The sequence below is a fragment of the Siphateles boraxobius genome, unplaced genomic scaffold, assembly GCF_051911475.1.
Source record: "Siphateles boraxobius isolate OS27281-9 unplaced genomic scaffold, OSU_SipBor_1 130, whole genome shotgun sequence".
NCBI lineage: Eukaryota > Metazoa > Chordata > Actinopteri > Cypriniformes > Leuciscidae > Siphateles > Siphateles boraxobius.
The window spans coordinates 15,923,877-15,943,395 of record NW_027508734.1 but is presented as its reverse complement, the minus strand read 5'-3'; the positions used below and the strand labels follow the sequence as shown (position 1 = coordinate 15,943,395).

General features: G+C 37.8%; 4 protein-coding genes across 8 annotated transcripts; 2 read left to right on the top strand and 2 right to left on the bottom strand.

The window, feature by feature from the left end:
- The first annotated feature begins 3 nt into the window (after positions 1-3).
- Positions 4-3,573, top strand: dhrs4 (dehydrogenase/reductase (SDR family) member 4). The gene is made up of 9 exons (XM_077228139.1): positions 4-153; positions 536-660; positions 779-956; positions 1,385-1,486; positions 1,643-1,713; positions 1,801-1,852; positions 2,005-2,139; positions 2,294-2,349; positions 3,314-3,573. The coding sequence occupies exons 2-9, from the start codon at positions 539-541 to the stop codon at positions 3,426-3,428; spliced, it is 831 nt and encodes a 276-aa protein (XP_077084254.1). The 5' UTR covers positions 4-153; positions 536-538; the 3' UTR covers positions 3,429-3,573.
- A 291-nt stretch (positions 3,574-3,864) lies between these two features.
- tinf2 (TERF1 (TRF1)-interacting nuclear factor 2) lies at positions 3,865-9,950 on the bottom strand. Of its 5 annotated transcripts, none has more exons than XM_077228135.1 (11): positions 9,876-9,950; positions 9,650-9,699; positions 9,028-9,224; positions 8,676-8,774; positions 8,409-8,504; positions 7,859-7,969; positions 6,329-6,449; positions 5,388-6,201; positions 5,231-5,286; positions 5,064-5,146; positions 3,865-4,248 (listed from the first exon to the last, which is right to left on the bottom strand). In XM_077228135.1, coding segments are annotated over exons 1-11 (1,740 nt in total). In that variant the 5' UTR covers positions 9,878-9,950; the 3' UTR covers positions 3,865-4,137. The 5 variants fall into 5 exon arrangements, with proteins under 5 accessions (XP_077084250.1, XP_077084249.1, XP_077084248.1 ...); XM_077228134.1 differs by having other exon boundaries at positions 9,867-9,949; XM_077228133.1 differs by having other exon boundaries at positions 9,028-9,236; positions 9,656-9,699; positions 9,867-9,945.
- Positions 9,951-10,764: 814 nt separating this feature from the next.
- On the top strand, positions 10,765-14,561 carry cideb (cell death inducing DFFA like effector b). Its single transcript, XM_077228115.1, has 5 exons — positions 10,765-10,903; positions 12,212-12,326; positions 12,421-12,570; positions 12,820-13,013; positions 13,163-14,561. Exons 1-5 carry the CDS (start codon positions 10,878-10,880, stop codon positions 13,302-13,304), a joined length of 627 nt encoding a protein of 208 aa, XP_077084230.1. The 5' UTR covers positions 10,765-10,877; the 3' UTR covers positions 13,305-14,561.
- Positions 14,562-14,582: 21 nt separating this feature from the next.
- homezb (homeobox and leucine zipper encoding b) lies at positions 14,583-19,186 on the bottom strand. The gene is made up of 2 exons (XM_077228114.1): positions 18,429-19,186; positions 14,583-17,219 (listed from the first exon to the last, which is right to left on the bottom strand). The coding sequence occupies exons 1-2, from the start codon at positions 18,705-18,707 to the stop codon at positions 15,354-15,356; spliced, it is 2,145 nt and encodes a 714-aa protein (XP_077084229.1). The 5' UTR covers positions 18,708-19,186; the 3' UTR covers positions 14,583-15,353.
- Between the last annotated feature and the right edge of the window lie 333 nt (positions 19,187-19,519).

The window sequence follows — 19,519 nt, the reverse complement described above, 5'->3', positions numbered from 1 at the left end:
TCCAAGCTAGCACCGTTTATCATCGCCCTTTGTCGGATCACAAACACGCAATCTACAAGTAGTTTATCATATCTACGGCAATGACGTAGGAGAGAGGCGTTGACCATTATCACTCAAAGTGTCAACAGAACAACAGACCTTCTCAGCGCGCTGGTAAAGCTTTATTTCTGGTTATTTAGTTATACTTTTTTTAACCACAATTTACCAAGTTCTGGTTTAAAATACCTTCATCTGATTCGCTGTTAGCTTAGCTCAACCACGCGGTGTTGTGCAGTTATCTCTGTTTAGGTAACGTTAACTTTAAGCAGGATAACTTGCTCGTTTCTGAAATAAGTCACAGAGACACATTCTCACCTCACATTCTTGGCAAGGAATGTAATCGTTTTATTAATGTTAAAGGAAAACTATTTTGTCTACCTCTGACTTTTACCCTACATGACCTTTAGCCCACTGTCCTACTTGGAGCTGTAAGTAATAATTACCCATTATTATGCAGACTCTTTTTCTTTCTTTCTGTCTGTCTATCTTTTTCAAGGCAATGTTGAAGGCTGTAACCAGTTGCCTTTGGTCAAATTCTGTTGCTGGCAGAAGAATGCTGTCCCATCATATATCACCAAATTTGTCAGGAAAAGTTGCTATAGTAACTGCATCCACAGATGGGTATGATGCTTGATTTCCAATCTTACCCCACTGTTCTTTAGTTTCAAACCCTTAAAATAAAAGAGCTTTCACAGTACATAACATACTGACAGACCCTTGCACTGACCGTTCTTCTCAGGATTGGGCTCGCAGCCGCAGAGGCCTTGGGTCAGAGGGGAGCGCATGTGGTTGTGAGCAGTCGACGTCAAACCAACGTTGACAAGGCGCTTTCACTCCTGCGCAGCAAAAATATACAAGTAATAGGTACCACATGCAATGTGGGGAAGGCAGAAGACAGAGAGAAGCTCATTAACATGGTGAGGAGGATTTTTTTTGGTCAAATATATTTAGGGAATTATGTGCTGAAAGGAGTAAAGTTTGTGGAGATTTGCAAATGTATAATATACTTTGGCAACAAATGTTTTAAAGTCACCATGAAATTAAAATTTAATCAAAGTAACTTCCCCACCCTCTTGCAGCGACATCTCTTCTCTGATGATGCGTTTACTGGCGTGAGGGCGGGACAACCTGTCACTCACATGACATCACTGCAGTAACAAACTACAATGATCCAACAATCCAATCAATTCCCAATGTACAAAATCAAGTCCCACCCTACAATTTGTTTCTTGTTCGAGAAGCAGTTTCATGCTTCATTGCATATGTCACAACAGAGAAGAAAAGACTATCGCAACTTCCATTTCATGGCGACTTTAAATGTTGCTGTTTACTTCGTTTATTGCAGACAATCGAGCAGTGTGGCGGTGTGGACATACTGGTGTCTAATGCAGCAGTGAACCCATTTTTTGGGAACATATTAGAATCCACCGAAGAAGTCTGGGACAAAGTATGACGAAGTTATTAAACCTTAATAAAAGCACAAAAAAAAACATAACAGTAGCGTCCGTAGTAGTGTACATATTTTTTAAATATAATATATAACGTATTATAATATCTAAATAATTTTACGGACATTTTATTGACATTTCCTTTATGTCTGCAGATACTTGGAGTGAATGTGAAGGCTTCTTTCCTTCTCATAAAACAAGTGGTGCCTCACATGGAGAAAAGAGGGTGAGAGACAAGTGAAAATAGGGGAGAAAGAGGAAGAAACAGAAGTATTACAAAATAAACTGTCTGTGAATATGCTTTCATTTTCAGAGGTGGGTCAGTTGTCATTGTGTCTTCAGTCGCAGGATACCAGCCAATGCAAGTATGAAGAACTATAAGTTTAATGTAAAGTTTAATCATGCAACAGCCATGTCAATTCACTGATAATAACACAGTTGTTTGTAGACTTTTATCATCTGTTACTTGTTTCGAACTAGTTGAGAGTTCCCCTTTATGTCATTCTTCAACTCTTAGGGTCTTGGCCCCTATAGTGTGAGCAAGACCGCCCTGCTTGGTTTAACCCGGGCGCTTGCTCCTGATCTCGCCCAGAGTAACATCCGGGTCAACTGTGTCGCCCCTGGTGTCATCAAGACACGTTTCAGCTCTGCTGTAAGTATTTTCTACACTTCTTTTTTGATTGCTTTCACTTTCAGAGCTTCTGGGAGACTCATCTTTCTGTCTAATTATAATTTGACAGAGGAGACATCAGTTATAGTCTTTACAACTTTCAGCTGTATAACCCTTTAATTCTGTTCTACTGTAGCTGTGGGAAAATGAGGGTGTGCTGGAAGAGTTCTTGAAACAGACGAGCATAAAAAGGTCCGTACATTTGCTGTCAAGGCAATTAAATTATTTTAAACCTAACAGTGGAAGTGGAGCTTGAATAATCATACCTAAGGGTCACAAGAAACGTTTACTTAGACTTCAATGTTTAAGATTTGCATTACCACATGAGTAGGAGAATTAACTGAATGGTGACACCAGAATTATGCAACAAAAATATTCCATATTTAAAGGAATAGTTCATAAAAAAAATTTAATTAGCCCATGAAATACTCTCCCTCAAGTCATCCTTGGTGTATATGAAATTCTTATTTCAGACAAATACAATTGGAGTTATATTAAAAAATGTCCTGGCTCTTCCAAACTTTATAATGGCAGTGAATGTCCGTTTCTGTTTTGAAGTCCATAAAAGTGCATCTATACATCATAAACAAAGTCCATACGGCTCCGGAGGGGGTTAATAAAGGCCTTCTGAGGCGAAGCGATACGTTCGTAAAATTCTAGCTTCTGGCCAAACGATACGCAGTCTACTTACGCCTAAAGCGCAACTTGTGACATCGGAAGTAGCATAGTGCGTCATGACGTACCGCAAATATCAGCAGCACGTCGCATAAGTTGCGCTTTAGACTTAAGTGGAATCCATGTGTATGTTTGGCCGGAAGATACTGTTAGTTATTTTACTTAATAATGTTTAAACATATTAAAACATAATTTTTCTTACACAAACTCATCACTTCACTTCAGAAGGCCTGCATTAACCACCCCTGGTTACATACACCTAGGGTGAGTAAATCATGGGCTAATTTTCATTTTTTGGTGAACTATCCCTTTAATATTCTGCACCACTCGTCTCTTTATTAGGTAAAGTCTATGATTACCTGTAAGACTTGTAGACTTGCAGCAGTTGTCCAAAAAATTGCTTCCTTTTCATAAGCTTTTATACATCTCTTCCATTCTGGTTCAGGTAACCTGATTCATATGTTATGCCTTGATCTCTTAGACTCGGGAAGCCAGAGGATATAGGTGGCGTGATTGCGTTCCTGTGCTCAGACGAAGCCTCGTACATCACCGGAGAGACCATCACTGTAACTGGAGGCATGAACTGCAGACTGTAAGAGGACTGGCATAGATGTAATTAAAGTTATCATGTACTTGCACACAAGAGGGAAACCTTCTAATTCAGTGCTACTCTTGTAACATTTGATGAAGAAATGCATTATACATTTAAAACAATTGTAATAAAATTATTTTTGCAAATTATTTCCATTTATTTAGTCATTTTAATGCATTACTTGTGATTCTTACATCTTTTAATCAGTGAATTTGCATGACTTTTCCAGTCATTGGGAATCACTGGTATTACATTTTTATTTTATTTTAAAGAATTTAAAAAATAAAATGACACTAAATATTAGCCTAAATAAACAATTTTTGCTTGGCATAGACAGAAGGACTAAGGATTTTAGGAATTTTTCTGATATTTCCAAGTTTTCTATGACAGTGAGCATCTTGTTTAGAATGATCAATTTCCTTCAAAGAGTACAAAACAGATCTAATACTAAACAAAATTCTTTATTTGTATACATTTCATTACATAACATCATCCTACATGATAGCAACAGATACATATATTAAAAATAAAATAAGGTTATAATTATAAATGTGCACACTTCCTTAAAAAAAAGCAGGTATGCTTCCTTACAAACATACAACACAGTAAGGACCTTCAGTCTCTTGATAAAATATAAGATTTGTATGATCTGTAACAACAAAAACTGCAGCATCTAAGTCTTTAAGCAAGAATTATGTCCCCATGCAACTGCATCAATCTCTGCTTCCAGGAGACAAAGGGGGACAAAACACAGGATTCCAGAACTCCCGGAGAGTGGGCACATATGTACCATTCTTTGTTTTGAAATACTGCTGATTGAATACCTGACAGGAAATTTACAGGAAAAAAAGGCAAGAAGTCACAAAAAACATAAATCAGATTGAAACAACCATAGTTCAGACACAAATTACACCTAGCCCTAGACCCAAAAGTTTTGGAAATAAGTCTTCTTAAAAGGCCTTTTTGGTTGAAGATAATTTACATATTGTACAGGAATTCTGCAAATGCCATTCAAACAGAACCAACTATATTTGTAACACTATATAGGGCCACATGCACACTGCAGAGTTGAGGATGAAAACCACTTTAACATAATTTTGTGGTGTCTGTGAACTCAATATTATACTAGTAACTGAAAACTTTATATTTTCTGGAAATTGTTTAAAAACCATTGTCATGTGTTGTATGCACATAAAGTTGCAACATTTCTCAGTATTGTATCGCAGGCCTGGTGGGAGCAACTAAGGAGTAGAGACAGATTTAAGAGAGACACATACTTCCTTCTCTGTGATTTGCTAACACCACTCCTGGAGAAGAGACACACATTGCAGACTCACTTTCAGAGTCCAAAAGAGAGTGAAGTCACAGCATTAACTAATTGATCAGTATGGTCTTGTACAACACTACATGGATTTAATTGTGGTAACCAAACTCTTTTGTGTACAGAACACAAATAAAGCACTTAGGAGTGACAAATATATTTAACTGCACTGTGTACGTGGCCACAGTTACCATAAGTACTGTACAACTCTCTTGAGAAGCTTTGGACATAGAATTAAATTACTGAACCTTCACTCTACTCACTGTTTCTACATAACATAATATTGGTGGTTAGAGTCACGTAGGTGGAGTTACAAACCTTTTTCTTCACATTGTCTGTTGTGTCATCATCAGAATCATCTATGATTTCATCTGATGACTTCACTGAGGGAGATGGTGTTTCTACAACAGACGAAAAAACAGAAGTTAGACCTCTGGCATACAAAAACCTAAATGAAACAGGAAATTAATAAAATTTGTAGTCACCTAGAATACCGATTGGAAGACGCACAAGTGGAACACACGGAGAGTATGCAGAAGTTCTTAAAAAACAAGCAATTTAGACCAGAACGAATTAGATACAACATAAATAATTAATTAAAATAAATAATTAAATTATAATATGAAATAAATAAATTCTTACAACTTTTTGACCGATAAAGTCAGGTGTTTTTCAGGCGTTGAACTCAAATCAATAAATTTCCTTTTACGCAGCTCAGAGACACTGTTTCCTCTTCTGTCTTTTAAAATAACCTGGCTTGGAGACCTTTTGATTTCCTGCTCATCAGACGGATGATTCAGGTGGACAGGAAGATTGGCATCGGTGAGGTTTAATCTGGGAAGGACAACTCTTAATTGACGCGTCACGCAGGAAATGCGGAGTGCTTCTTCCTGTGACTCGATGGCCTCTGAGTTTCTATTAGCGGAATATTTCCTGGTAACATCAACTCTTTCTTCATTTCCATTCTTGACTACAGTCTTTTTGGGTGTGTTTGCACTCACATTACTCCCCTCCATATCTTCTTTGCTGCCCTCTTCCTCCTCTTCTTCTACTTCACTGCCAGATGAATGACTGATCACTGTGACCAACATATTCCCCACAAAACAGTCCTTTTCTGGATCCTTTTCCAAAATCTGTTTCTTAGAACATGATCTTAGTTTGCTCCTCGTATTTTTGGGTATCTCTGAAGTTGATTCGACGACTTGTCCTAAACTGGATGCTTCTTTCTCATTGTTTTTTGGGAGATCGTCATTGGAAATGGACCCTATCACAGGTCTGACCTGTAACTGGGCTTCATTTGCTGTTCTGCGAGTGGCTCTGGCTGTTGACGGGGCCAGATTTGAGACTCTGTTGGATGTAGGAGTGGATTCGGATTGAACAGTCTGTAGCACTCTACCCGAAAGAGGAAGGGAAAGAGAAGTCAGGATCAGGTCACCAGTGGATGACAGAAGAGATGCTGAAATAAAGAAAAACAAATTACAATAAAGATATTGGGAGGCAAAAAAAGTACCCAGAGAACATGTATATTTAATCTTGTACTTCTTGATATGCAATTACTTGATAATTTCAGCTCCCAGACATACTTGAGCCGAGGTGTCCGAGGCATCTTTCATGCTGCAGCAGAGTCCTGAGGAGCTGGGGCTGCGAGGCAGAGCGTGCATACTCCTCCAAAACAGCAGGGGCGCCACTGAGCCACGAGACTGTCTGAAACAGACAGCACAATACAGAACAGTGAGCAGAAACAAAATACTGGCCATGACGAGAATGTCTAATAAGGGGAGAACTTCCACTCTCAGTAAACTTCCGGCTTCTGAACTGGTTGCAGTTCCACTCTGGTTCCATATGAAGGCGCTCACAGGACGAGTGCAGAATGAATGGAGGTCAATGGAGCTATACCCCTATAATGCACTTTTCTCAGGATATAATTTTTTATCTAGTAATTTGAATGTTGTATTCGAAAGGAGATGCAAAGAAATTACTCATTGCTGGGTGTTAGATTTTTTTAGAGTCACTTATTTGCTTTAAAAAGTCTTTTAAAATGTCAGTGACGTCATAAACATCGTACGACCAGAGAACTGCTTTACGGCAATCCTTCAGTCACTTTGGTGCTTTCGCAATCTGCACTTTCTTTTCTCTCAAGGCATCGACAACACAGCTGACACAGGTAAATACACGTGCCAGAAGAGTTTTTGTTTTGCTGTTTTAAAAGACCAAGCTGAAAATACACACACACATTCTTGTCCGGCTTCGGATGTGCCACGATGCCATCAAGCGGTATCTCTGGACGTAATCAGTCCTTCACTGACCAATCAGCGTTCATTAGCAGAATGCTATCGTATAATGGGCAACAACAACTCAACCTGTAAGAAATCGAAAGGACATAAGTACTCGTTCATTCAACTTTCGACCTATAACCCATGTTGAACTTGCAAAACCTACAATCAAATCTGAGATTTCTCAACGGCAATCGGGTGAAAGAGACAAATTTAGCCGTCTAGCTCCATAGACTCCTATTAATTTTGCACTCATGGGCGATCGCCCCCAGTGGATCCCTTGTGGAACTACAACCAAAATTTGGTACAAACTTAATAGGGAGTGGCCAGGTTTTCCGTTTGACCAACGGACTAGGTCCGTTTGACCTAGTCAGCAAGAGTGAATTTGAATATTTCAATCAGTTATTTCACTTCTTTACTTTGGAAAATTATTATTAGAAAAATTACAGTGTAAAAGACTTACTTACAATTGACACTTGAATATCTTTTTTATTAAACATCAACTAAGTAATACATAAAGCATTACAAAATTTAACAACAAAAAAACTCACTTATAAAATTTGTGATAACTTCTTTAGGTAGTGCAAGAAATTATTTCCTTTTTTCCAAATATTTTAGACACAATTTTATAATTCCTCTTTTAAAACAAAAGTAAAGGCTTAGAATGCACAATTTTCAAGAAAAATCCATTTATAAAATCTTTATTATATGCCAGGAAGTTAGCACTTAAAATAGAGTAACAAATAATTAACTCTTACACCACTGTAAGAAAAAAAATCAATTAGATTTTCTAAAATTGAAAAATAAGGTTATTGTCCTGAACTATATGGTGAATTATACCTGAGCAAGATCTGGAACAGGTAATAGCTTGTCCACTCGGATTATAAACTCCCACATTAGCTTCTCTAGACTGGCTACATAGTTTCCTCCATAGTGAAGATGGAATTCCTCCTGGAGTCAAAGACAAAATGTCAGCGTGCATAGTCAGAGGTTGCATTAACTCAAGATTTTCAGGCATTTACAAAATTTTAAAAACATTGATGGATTATTTAAAACTACCTTCTGTCATCAACAGAACAAAATAGAAGATATTTGGGATGCTAATATAAATAAAATAAAGTTTTAAAGTGCCCCCTTTTGCTTTTTTGGATATTAACTTTTACGTAGTGTGTTATAGCTGTTTGTGAAAGTTTTAAAGATCAAAGTGCATGATAAATGGAGTCTCTTTGACCGTGGATGCATGTAAACCTGTTGTAGGAGACCTCCGAAACAAAATTAGAAGCCTTTAAAATAGCATAAATGGGGTACTTTAAAGCACCCTCATCAAAATATATCCGGTGGCAGATGTGAGGGATTGTGGAGCTTTTTTTATTTTATTTTTTTGCTTTACCTTGAAGAATTGTTTTCTGGCTGCTGCGTTCTTTAGGAGAGAGTGCACCAGGGTTTTGAAGTTGTCCTTAGCTTCCTCCACCTTTTGATCCTTCCTCTAAGGATAAAAGAATACACATCACTTGCTGATGCATCGAACCATTGAGAAACAACAAGCAAGAACAATCATTTGACTTTAAAGAAGCTATATGAGACAGAGTAAAACTAGAAAAACAAGATGAGACACAAGTAAAGAAAAAGACAGCACCAATGTCTGGGCCAAACTCACCCTTCCACTGGGAATGGAGGAAGCTTCCAGCTTGCACAGCTCCTCGAGAACATGCTGAGCATCAGGGGGGTCGGATCGACGAAGCTCCTCTAAGATCATCTCCAGATTAACAAGGAAAGAATCAAAGAAATGTCCTTATTATTCGCAAACAAACAAAAAAACAAGCTTTAAATATAGGACCAAAAACTACTTCACTGAACCACACTTAGCTTAAACTGTAATAGACAAGGTACAATGCATGTGTAGATAACTGAGAATGACATAAAAGATGAAACTATATAAAAAAAGGATCAGCTGATGGTTTACTTATTTTTTTTGTTTCAAATGTGACAGTACTTTTCAGTAATCTTACCAGTGCCCGCAAACCCATTGTCAGCCTGGCCAGATGTCTGTAATGGAGCAACCCAGGTACAGTCTCACAGAGTGATGTTACGATCTCCTCCAGTTTACCATAATACACTACATCCCTCTTCAGCATCACCTTCCACATGGCCGCGGACATTAGCCGCAGTGGTGGAGCTAAAAGCTGCAGAGCTGACAGGGGTAGAGGTGCAGGTGCATCTGTTGAAAAAAGACCTGAAACAATTATAACAAGCAAACCGTACCGAATCTTGCAGTTATATAAAGCTTAGTTATTTATATATGTGTGTGTGTGTGTGTGTGTGTCTTCAATTGTTCAATTCACACCTGTCTATACAATGTGTATATAACCTATATAAATAGATAGATATGAGCTAAAATGACATTAAATTACAAAAGAACAGCATGTCAATGCTTAAAATGTCAACTACCAATACAGACATTTTATGATTAAATTACAGCTATGACATGCTTATCTATGTATAATTTTGACAGATTAGCTGGAACTAAATGTGTATAGGAAATATCTTGCATCTAATGACAGCAAATGCACGAAAATGAAACATAAAATCCGCCCTTCTTTTATTAGTAGATTATTACGAGCTACAATGCAGGCCCACCTTCATCCATCGAGTTAATCGCGGTTTTCGTTGTCCTGTCCGTCCTGAAAACAAACAACTCGGATGCTTTGCAAATCGCTAATTTGATTTCTAAAAAAAATCCTTTATATACGATAGCATAAACAGTCATCTACAATATTCAGAGGGTAGACAATTGGACAACACTGTGTGATAACGGTAATTTCTTTTATGTCGTATGATCTATATTTACAGACAATACATGATTCATATGGAAATAACGCTGACCGCGGCAAGAATCCACTTCACCCGCCGAAATGACGAAATACTGTTTCCGGTGTGAAGTACGCCAAGACGCTGTTAAACCAAAAAAAAAACATAATAGTCACAAATTTTTGTAGTCAGCCTTTTTTATCTGAATGATATTACAATTCTTTACAATATGCAATACTTTATTTTATTATTAATCAAAGTTATGCCCATTTTTCTTTACTTTTTTCAGTAAGACGTGTAGTTCCGTCTGTTGTTTTGGCTTTCAAAATAAAAGTCTTCCCAGTTCAAGTATTGTGGATAGTAAAATACCAGATGCTCCCACCACAATGTTAACAGCACTAGGTTTGTTCACTGACTTTAATTAAATTCATTAACATCCACAGAATAACTACAAATAGATATTCTCTATAAAAAAAACAATTTGGTCATGTAAAAAACTCAGGTTTCAAAAGAGCAGAGTTTAAAATTCTGAAATATATCCTAATAATGAGATAAATAAAATACCTAAAAAGTTCATTAGCAAAGAAAATTAATGCAAAATGTAAAATTATGTTTATGTTTTCTATTAGTGTTGTGAGGTAGCATTTATTTACAACAGCATTTATTTACATAATAGGGATAAGTTGTTGGTTTCAAAATAGCTTTAATGAATTTGTAACAGATACATGTGAGGAAATCATTTCAATGATTCAAGCACACATACAGCAATAAGTGTTACAACACTCCCCAGTCTCCCCATACTTACATCATGCACACCTTGGCTCCTAAACATTACAATCAAGAGACCTTGCCCAATGACACATGCTATCAGACAAAATCATCCTGCAAAGTCAAAGTCCACTTGGCTATAATCACAGTACACATTATTCTCAAAAATATATTCATCACCAGCTTTGACTCAGTATGACCAGTGTACTTCAAACAGTGAGGCAGAAGGGACTGTAAACAACCAAAATTGAGCGAATAGACAGAGGACCTCGACCAGAGCATAATGGAAACAACGTCCTCCCTGTTTAGGTAAGTTTACTAATGTAAATTTGTTGACAATAAAATCTGTTATTTATAAATTACCTTTGGAAGTAAATGCTTTAAAAAGCTACCAAATTTACATATATAGGCCAAAGTTATTTGACCAAAGGTGATAGTAAGATAAAAAAAATACATATTTATATTTTTTGTTTAAAAAGTTATATCATTGTTTGTCTGTACGTCTTGAAACATTGGACTTTAACTGGTTTCACAGCACATTTGTTTTATTCCGTTAACAGCTCTTTAGATAAGAGAGAGTCTGATTACGGCCATGTGTGCTTGTCCCACTTTTAAAGGAGACATTGATTATTAAAGGAAAAAAATCGAATAAATAATCTTATTTTTACACATCCTCATGTTGTTCCAAACTTCTGTGGCTTATTGGTTGCTCTTGTCCATGTAGTTCTAAAGAATGCGGAATCTTGGCTTCAAACTTAAGAAAGGACACAAAAACACACAGGGAAAAAAATGTCCTACATAAGACATTGGATAGCTTAGTGTTATAAACAGACCGAAATCTTAAGTCTTAAATTATGTTTTAGTTATAATCTTCCCGTTCAAGTGAGCTGTTATCACAGCTCAACTGACAGTGAGTCAGTTGAACTCGAGAACCAGATCATAATGATTTAGACAGGAGATGATTCAATGATCAAATAAAAGGAACAAATTGTTCACAAATCAGGCATCACTAATTCTCTCATTAAAAATGCCAAGAACAGCTGAGGATGTCCAGATTGTCAGTGAATATCAAATTTCATTCTGTTCCTCACACAAAGCTATCACATTTCAGAAGGCTTGAAGTACATCAGTCATATGAACTAGTACAGATTTGTTTTAATGTCTTCGAAAGAAGTCTCTTATGGCCTACTCACCAAAGCTGCATTTACTTGACCAAAAATACAGTAATATATTCAAATATCATTACAATTTAAAATAACCGTTTTCGGTTAAAACGAAATTTATTCATGCAATGGCAATGCTGAATTTTCGCAATCCATTTCTCCAGTCTTCAGTTTCGTTCCAACTAAATTGCAGTCTGTTCATCACACAAAGCTATCATATGGCTTCAGAAGACTTATGTGTCATATAATCCAAGCAGACCAGTACAATTCATCAAAATCTTTTGAGAAAGAAAGTCATGCAGAGGATGTAGGAATGTAAATAATGGGAATTGTAGTTTCTGGGCAAATTGTTCCTTCTCTAAATTGATTCTCAAAATAACTTTCCCTTTCTTGACCTTCTATTCTGTCTTTGATGTTTTGCTTCCTCCTCATTTCCAATCTCTCTTTCTTTCAGGTCAGTGTCTCGGCGGGTTTGGTCGCCCCCTCAGCGTCCGTTCAGAGTGTGTTCCTGGAACAGAGAGGTCAAAAAGGGAATCACTGCAGGAACCATAGAGGAGCTCCAAGAGAAGGTATGAAAAGGAAAACCCAGTTTTAGTTCAACTGAAAGTTTTTACATATTTGATTATGCTGTGGGACATTTTTATACTGTGATTCTTACCTCAGGCAGCACAGGCTCTCTTGGTATCGTCTGAGCTGACTTTGGTGTGTGAGGAAGATGGGACAGAGGTTGACTCCGATGAGTTCCTCATAGCCCTGCCGGACAACACCGTTTTCATGGCCCTGAACCCTGGAGAGATCTGGAAACCTCATCCTGTATGTATGTGTGTTTATGTCAAGCAGAAACCATTTTTTATTTCATCTGGAATTATTAGTTGCTTTCAGGTGTTTCACCACTATTCTGACTTCATCAACATTAGAAAGGTGGTAATATGTATCACATTTATTCTTATCAGTATCACACTTCAAATCAAGAAGCAAAATATTAATGACTTTCATTCATTTATCAGTATATTATTTGTATTGTTCGGTACCTTATCTTTTCACTAACTTCCTCCCTCCTAGTTACTTCAAAGGGGTAGCAACAAACCGGGTGATAATAAGCCAAGGACAGGAAAGGACATCGCTCAGATCACCTTTGACCTTTACCGTACGCACCCCAAAGATTTATTCGGCTCACTGAATGTGAAAGCCACATTCCAAGGGCTCTACTCTGTCAGTGCAGATTTTCAATGCTTGGGACCAAAAAAAGTCCTGAGGTAAGTAGGGTTCCCCTCTTATTTCCACAATAAAGAGTACAAATGGAAACTCTAAGCATTTTAAGGGTTTGTTTTACTAGTTATTTGCTCAAAATAATCTTTATCAATTAAGTCACTGAATTGTATTCAACCCATTTGTTGTGTCTCAGGGAGGCGCTAAAAGTCATGTCCAGTCTCCTCCATGCTGCTGGACACTTGCTGATCTCATCGGCTGCTGTAATTCGCCGTATAATCCAAGGGGCGGATCTTCTTCAAGCCCAACGTACCCAGCCTATCCAGTATTGGGAATAACTGGAGAAATCTATATTTTAAGACTTGAATCCGATATCACTAAGAATGTAACTGAGGGAGATTTTTTATTTTCTTTTTCTGAGACATTGAGGTGTTTCCTATATATTTAGATGGTAACATTAAGGTTCAATTTAATATTAATGCATTAGGTAACATGAATGAACAACAATTTTACAACATTTATCAATCTAGGCATATGTTCTTTTCTATACTAGGGTTCAAAAGTTTGGGGTTGGTCATATTTTTTAAATGTTTTTGATAGAAATCTCTAATGCTTACCAAGACTGGATTTATTTGATTAAAATACACTAAAACATTAATATTTTGAAATATTATTACAATTTAAAGTAACTTTTTTATTTGAATATATTTTAAAATGTAACTTATTCATGTGATGGCAGAGCTGAATTTTCAGCATCATTACAGTCTTCAGTGTCACATGATCCTTAAGAAATCATTCTAATATGCTGATTCGCTGCTCAACTAACACTTAATATTATTGTTCCAAATTATTTCGGGAAAAGTTGTACAGGTTAATAATTTTGTAGAAATCATAATTAATTTTTCCAGGATTCTTTGATGAATAGAAATTTCAAAAGATCAGCATTTATTTGAAATTTTTAAATTGAATGGTAAAATATGCTAATACATTAGTACTATATTACTGTAAAATGATTGTGTTTATCATTGTTCGATGATATCTAATGCATTAACTAATGTTAATGAACTTTATTGTAAATTGTAAAGTTACCATTTATACCTTGCTGGTGTTATGGACAATTCATGGAAAAAGTTGCTCCAGGAAAATGCTTAGGTTTCTATGAAAACCTAGGTTTCTATGCCTTTTAGGAGTAATTTATTATTTTTAGTCTAGGACTACCCAGTGTTACTTATTCTGTGTGTTTGACTCTCTTTATACATGTTCATTTCAATTGTACCATTCAATATGTTTACATGATAGACCACTGTATTATAATTTTATCTTCTCCATTTGATACACTGAAAAAAGTGATCAATTGACTTAACTTTAAAAAAAAGGTGAGGAAACCCGTTGCCTTAAAACGATTAAATGAATAAACTTAACTTAATTTTCTCAAATAGGCATGAAATTTATTACTTTATCATTTTAAGTCAGCGGGTTTCCTCACTTTTTTAAAGTTAAGTCAACTGATCACCTTTTACAGTATAGTCGCTTTGGATAGAAGTGTCAGCTAAATTAATAAATGTAAAAATGTAAATGCAAAATTGTTGTAATGGTGAATGTTTAGAAAATAAACATGTTTTTAAGATCAATTTATTAAGTAAAACCAAACTGGTACAAAAAGCTTCAGCACAAAAAAGACAGTCTTTCTAATTAGCTTAGTTAATGCATAGACTAATCAACTTCAAAAAGATACTACTCAATATTTTAATTAGTTTTCAAAAAAAAAGGATCACAAACATTATGATTGGGGAAAAATAAAAAAAATAAAAATCAAGCACATAATTTATGTAGTATTATGTCAGAACAATGTTTCCGTCAAAGAAACATATCTGTGTAGCACACGTGTGGAGCTAAAATAGATCAGTTATGCTGCTAATAACCTTAAATACAATTGACCTTTGTAAAAGCAAACATCTACATATCTAAGCACGAAGTGCAACTTAAACATGAAAATGACAACATACATGCATTCGCTCTGTTGAGTCACACCGAGAATTCATTAGACCTCTGATAAAACAAGCTACCAAACAAAATACATACTTAGTACTATAAATTCAGTGCCTTGCCATACACAGTTTTGTTTCGATTACGTTAAAGTACATATTCTAATACTAAATATTTTTGATTCAAGTAAGATGCTTAGGTTTGGAGATACATATTGCATAACAATGTTGTGAGAGAGGTTCTACAAGGCCCTGGTCATAGCATTAAATTGGGATAGAAATATCCAGATAGGTTAAGAGAAAAAAAGTATTTGTGTAACATCTTTGGCAGTGATGTGGAATTCAGTTTCCACCTATCTGCACAGCTACAAATGCCATTGCAAACTGACTTTGCTGCCGAGGTCAGAGTTCACCCTCAGGCAAAACTGGGGTTCCTCCTCTAAAGAGTTCATTCCAGTTTGTTGCTTCACCCCCTCCACCTCCGTTGACTACAGTGGAATGACCCAAACTCAACCCAGAGCCCATGTTCTCAAAGGAGACTCTTCCTCGTGAATACTTCCCGCCCCTTTTCTGTTGTTGCATTATGACGGCGATGATGCGTTCCCTCTCCTGTGAGGTCATCCAGCGCATCTGATTGTGTTTGACATGGTAACGCGTGTCTCCGTACCACTGGATGATCTCTGTCCTTGTCAGGCCTGTCTTCTGCTGGAGAATCAAGTAGTCGTCGCTTGTGGGCCACTGGCAGCGAAGGAAGTTTTGCCGCAAAATTTCCAACTGCTCCCTCGTCTTCTTACGAAGTCGCACGTTTGGTTCTACCCGGCCGCGGACGAATGACGGAGATGGAGAAGGAGAAGGGGAGATATCCGCAGAGTACTGTTGAACGGAAGCGTTGCTATCATCAAAATCCCCTTCGTCACTTACTTCCTCCTTGGTCTCATTTGATTGGTTATGTGGTTCCTCATCGTCAGCCACATCCACATCAACCTCAAACCCCGCCTCTGCGTCTTCAGCCTCGTCGTTGTCATAAAAATCAGCACCAGGTAGAGCATCATTCTCCAGCTCGTTCTGAGAGTTCTGTTTGGGCAGCTGCATTGACCGATTGCGCCCCGCCAGCTTGGCTAGCCATGCCCGGCCGTTCTTGCGAAGCTGGTAGCGACTGTCAGCGAACCATTTGCGGATTTCACGTCGATTAAGTCCAGTCATTTTCTGGAGCCGCTGAACCTCGCCGTCAGAGGGCCAAGACTTCTGTACAAAACTGCGGCGCAGTGCCATCAGCTGGGCTTTCGATTTTTTCCCTGGCAAGCAGTGAAGAGACTGTGAAATCTCGGGGAGTTCGGGGTATGGCATTGCGGTCTGTTGATCGTTCATAATCACGAACGGTGAACGTCCATAGGCATCGGGTAGCAGGACTCCAGTATTGTGAGGCAGTACGTTTCTACTATCACTTTGGAAGTGGGGATTAACTTGAGGAACTTGGGATGTAGGTCCAAGACCGTTTTTGTACACGACATTAGAACTGAGCAACTGCTGCACACCGTTATTGGATTGGGAAGCATTATTCTGGCTAAAATGCAAGCGGTTTTGGTCGCTGATGATGTGTTGAGGAACAGTACGGCTTGGTTTAGGCGTGTGGTCTCTCTGATCTACATGGGCATCTGACGCAGGTGGCGGTATAAAATCCTGTTGCGTTTCATCCCGTCCTAAACAATCCTCCTCGTCGTTGATTTCCACACACTCCTCGGCGACTGATTTTTTCTGAATTCGCCACAGCTTGCGTCGCGTTTCTTGGATGTCGTCATCAGCCCAGCTAATTCCGTAACGTACCCGTTGCATCATGAACCACGCTTTAACTCTCTCAGGAGGTAATTCACACTTTCGAGCTAGAGCGCTCGCCTCCTGTGATGTGGGGTATGGGAACTCATTAAATGCTTCCACGAGTTCTGAGACGGCATCCAGCTCGTGGACCTGCTCCGAGCGCACCCAGATGAGCTTTAACCCCTCGGATACCAATGGAAGACAGACTAGGTTAGCCTGGTTGTGTGTTGATGTGCCAGAGGAGGCCGTTTGCTTCTTTTGGCAGGACTTCTTAGTCCCTGAAGAACAGGGTGACTTCTCCTGAGGTAATTCAGGGGATGAGCTCTGCGTTTTTTCAGGAGCAGGCGAGACATCCATCTTCTCTTGTTCTTTTGCCTCCATGGAGGATGTCGTCTCATTCGAGTCTTCGGGAGTCTGAAGTGAAGTAGATTCAGATCCCTCAGTGGTGACTGGCTGAAAAGAGTGAGATCAAGAAATATGAATACAAAGTGCATCAGGTGAGAAATTCAAAATCCACAAATTTATCCAATAAGGTTAAAATGCCACAAAAGGCAATCACTGCAGTTAGTCACCATGAAATAAAAATGGACAATATTTTTTTAAATGGAATACTGCAGTGTTTATTATAAATTATTCACTCATGCACATCCTTCTTTTTTTTAAATTCATAAACCCTCTAAATCTTTCATATTTCCTCTCCCTCGCAACGATATCTCTTCTCTGATGAAATGTGCACTAATACGAGGGCTGGACAATAATGCTTCCCCTCCAGCAAATGGTCACTCACATGACATCACAGCAATTAGATTACTAGGAGATATGATATTCCATAAACAATTAAAATTGGCGATTTTGATTTAATTTTGACTAAAATAATTGGCTGTGTCCCAATTCAGAGCCTGCATCCTTCGAAGGCAGCGAAGGTCGCACAAGCATTGTTAAATGTGACGGTCTAGTCTACATAGGATTGTTCTTGTCGCCTAGCAACTGTGACGAGCGGCAGTAATGTTTGAATTGGACTTTTTTTAAAAGTTATATTAAACTGTCTGAGAAAAAAACAAGGTTCACTCATTATCTAAATATGTTCAGCATGGTCCATTTCTGTATATATTAAGGGAATATAAATATATATAATTGCATATTAGTAAGATAAAAGTCAACATTTTAATTGCTTAAAGTTTTTTTGTATTTACATTTGTATCATTTAATATTTGAGCAAGCTGAAACCTAATACTTTTAAAAGTTTAGTTCGGCAATTTATCTAGAAAAATGTCTATCCAGTAATTTACGCCTCTCTAGGTATAAGAGCCTGTTTTACAGTGGTTGCTTTTCTGGTATCCTCAGTGACGGTATGCAACCTACAAATGCAACATCAGGAAATGACAAAAAAATATGTTTGTTGACGCAGCAATTATGATTGTTTTCAAATAGGTCCCCCTCCCAACATTCTCCCTCTGCCATTGGTTTGTCAAAGAGTTAGCCCCGCCCCAAACAATAGTTTTTACACTTTACACTAGGAATATTAAGCATATTAAGCCGTAATATGATAAATTATTTACATTTAAACAAATACTCTATTTACAGACTCTTTATTGGATAACACAGCTAACAAAAACTGACGCACATCGATAAATACTGATATTAACACAAAACTTTACTTACTTTATCTTTGACAAAGCTTTTTCCCAGGTTACCCACTCGCTCCTCCTCGAGCGCTCCACACCGCTCGTTCCTCACCGAGTCAGAAAGGCTGGTAACAGGGTGAGCGGCGTGCAAGTGCTGACTGAGACATTTAACATCTTGCGCTTTATAACCACAAATCCGACACTCGTAAGCATCCTTAACCGTCTCCCCAGCATCTCCTCCGGGCTTTTCCGCTAGGTCTGGTGGTGAAGAGTGCGTGTTTGCGCTCTCGAGCTGCGGAGCTGCGCACTGCTCCATGGCAACCTATGCACGACCTAGTAGCCAAGACGCAATTCATACAAGCTAACACAGAGATCAGGTAGCTGCTACCTAAATTTCTCCCACAACAAAACGCAATACTCCAAAGGATGCAACGAGTTTCATTTGATTAAATATATGTATACGGAGTCCACATGCGAGAGCTGAATGCTGAATCCGAATTTATGGCCACACTGGTCAGAGTATGGAACAAAGGCTGGCTAGCCAGCGAGCTAGCACACGAGCTTATCGTGTTGGCTTTGCACAGAAGCATAAAAAAGTAAAAACAGCCAGCTCGGATACAAACTGGTTTATTAATTGTTTTTCTATCCTTCATTAGATGTAGTTACTTAAGAAATAAGGCAATTACAAGTGCCATTCCGAGCCAATTGCACTCGCCTATGGGTCGCACAGTTGTCCAGAAAGCTGTCATAGGTTTGGTTTGTCGCATCCTCCGAGTGTGAAGCCAGAGCGGCTTCAAAATAAAAGTTCATTGACAGCCGCTTTCTATTTTCTGATTCAAGAAGTTTTATTGAGATTGTAAAATAGTTTTACATTTCCAAAATATTATACAGTAACGTGATAGAGTATATATACACACATTTGCACACATACAAATATTATAAAATAAGTAAAAAATTACAACAGGTTCATAAGACAATTAACAGGTTTAATCATAAGACAAAACCTTTTTGGGATGTCCTCATTTACAAACACTGTTAACAAATACATTTTACCAATGGTTTCTTTAGGATTAGATATTAGTCAAGCATTTATAATTTTCTTGATATAAAAGCCATAAACAAGGTGTG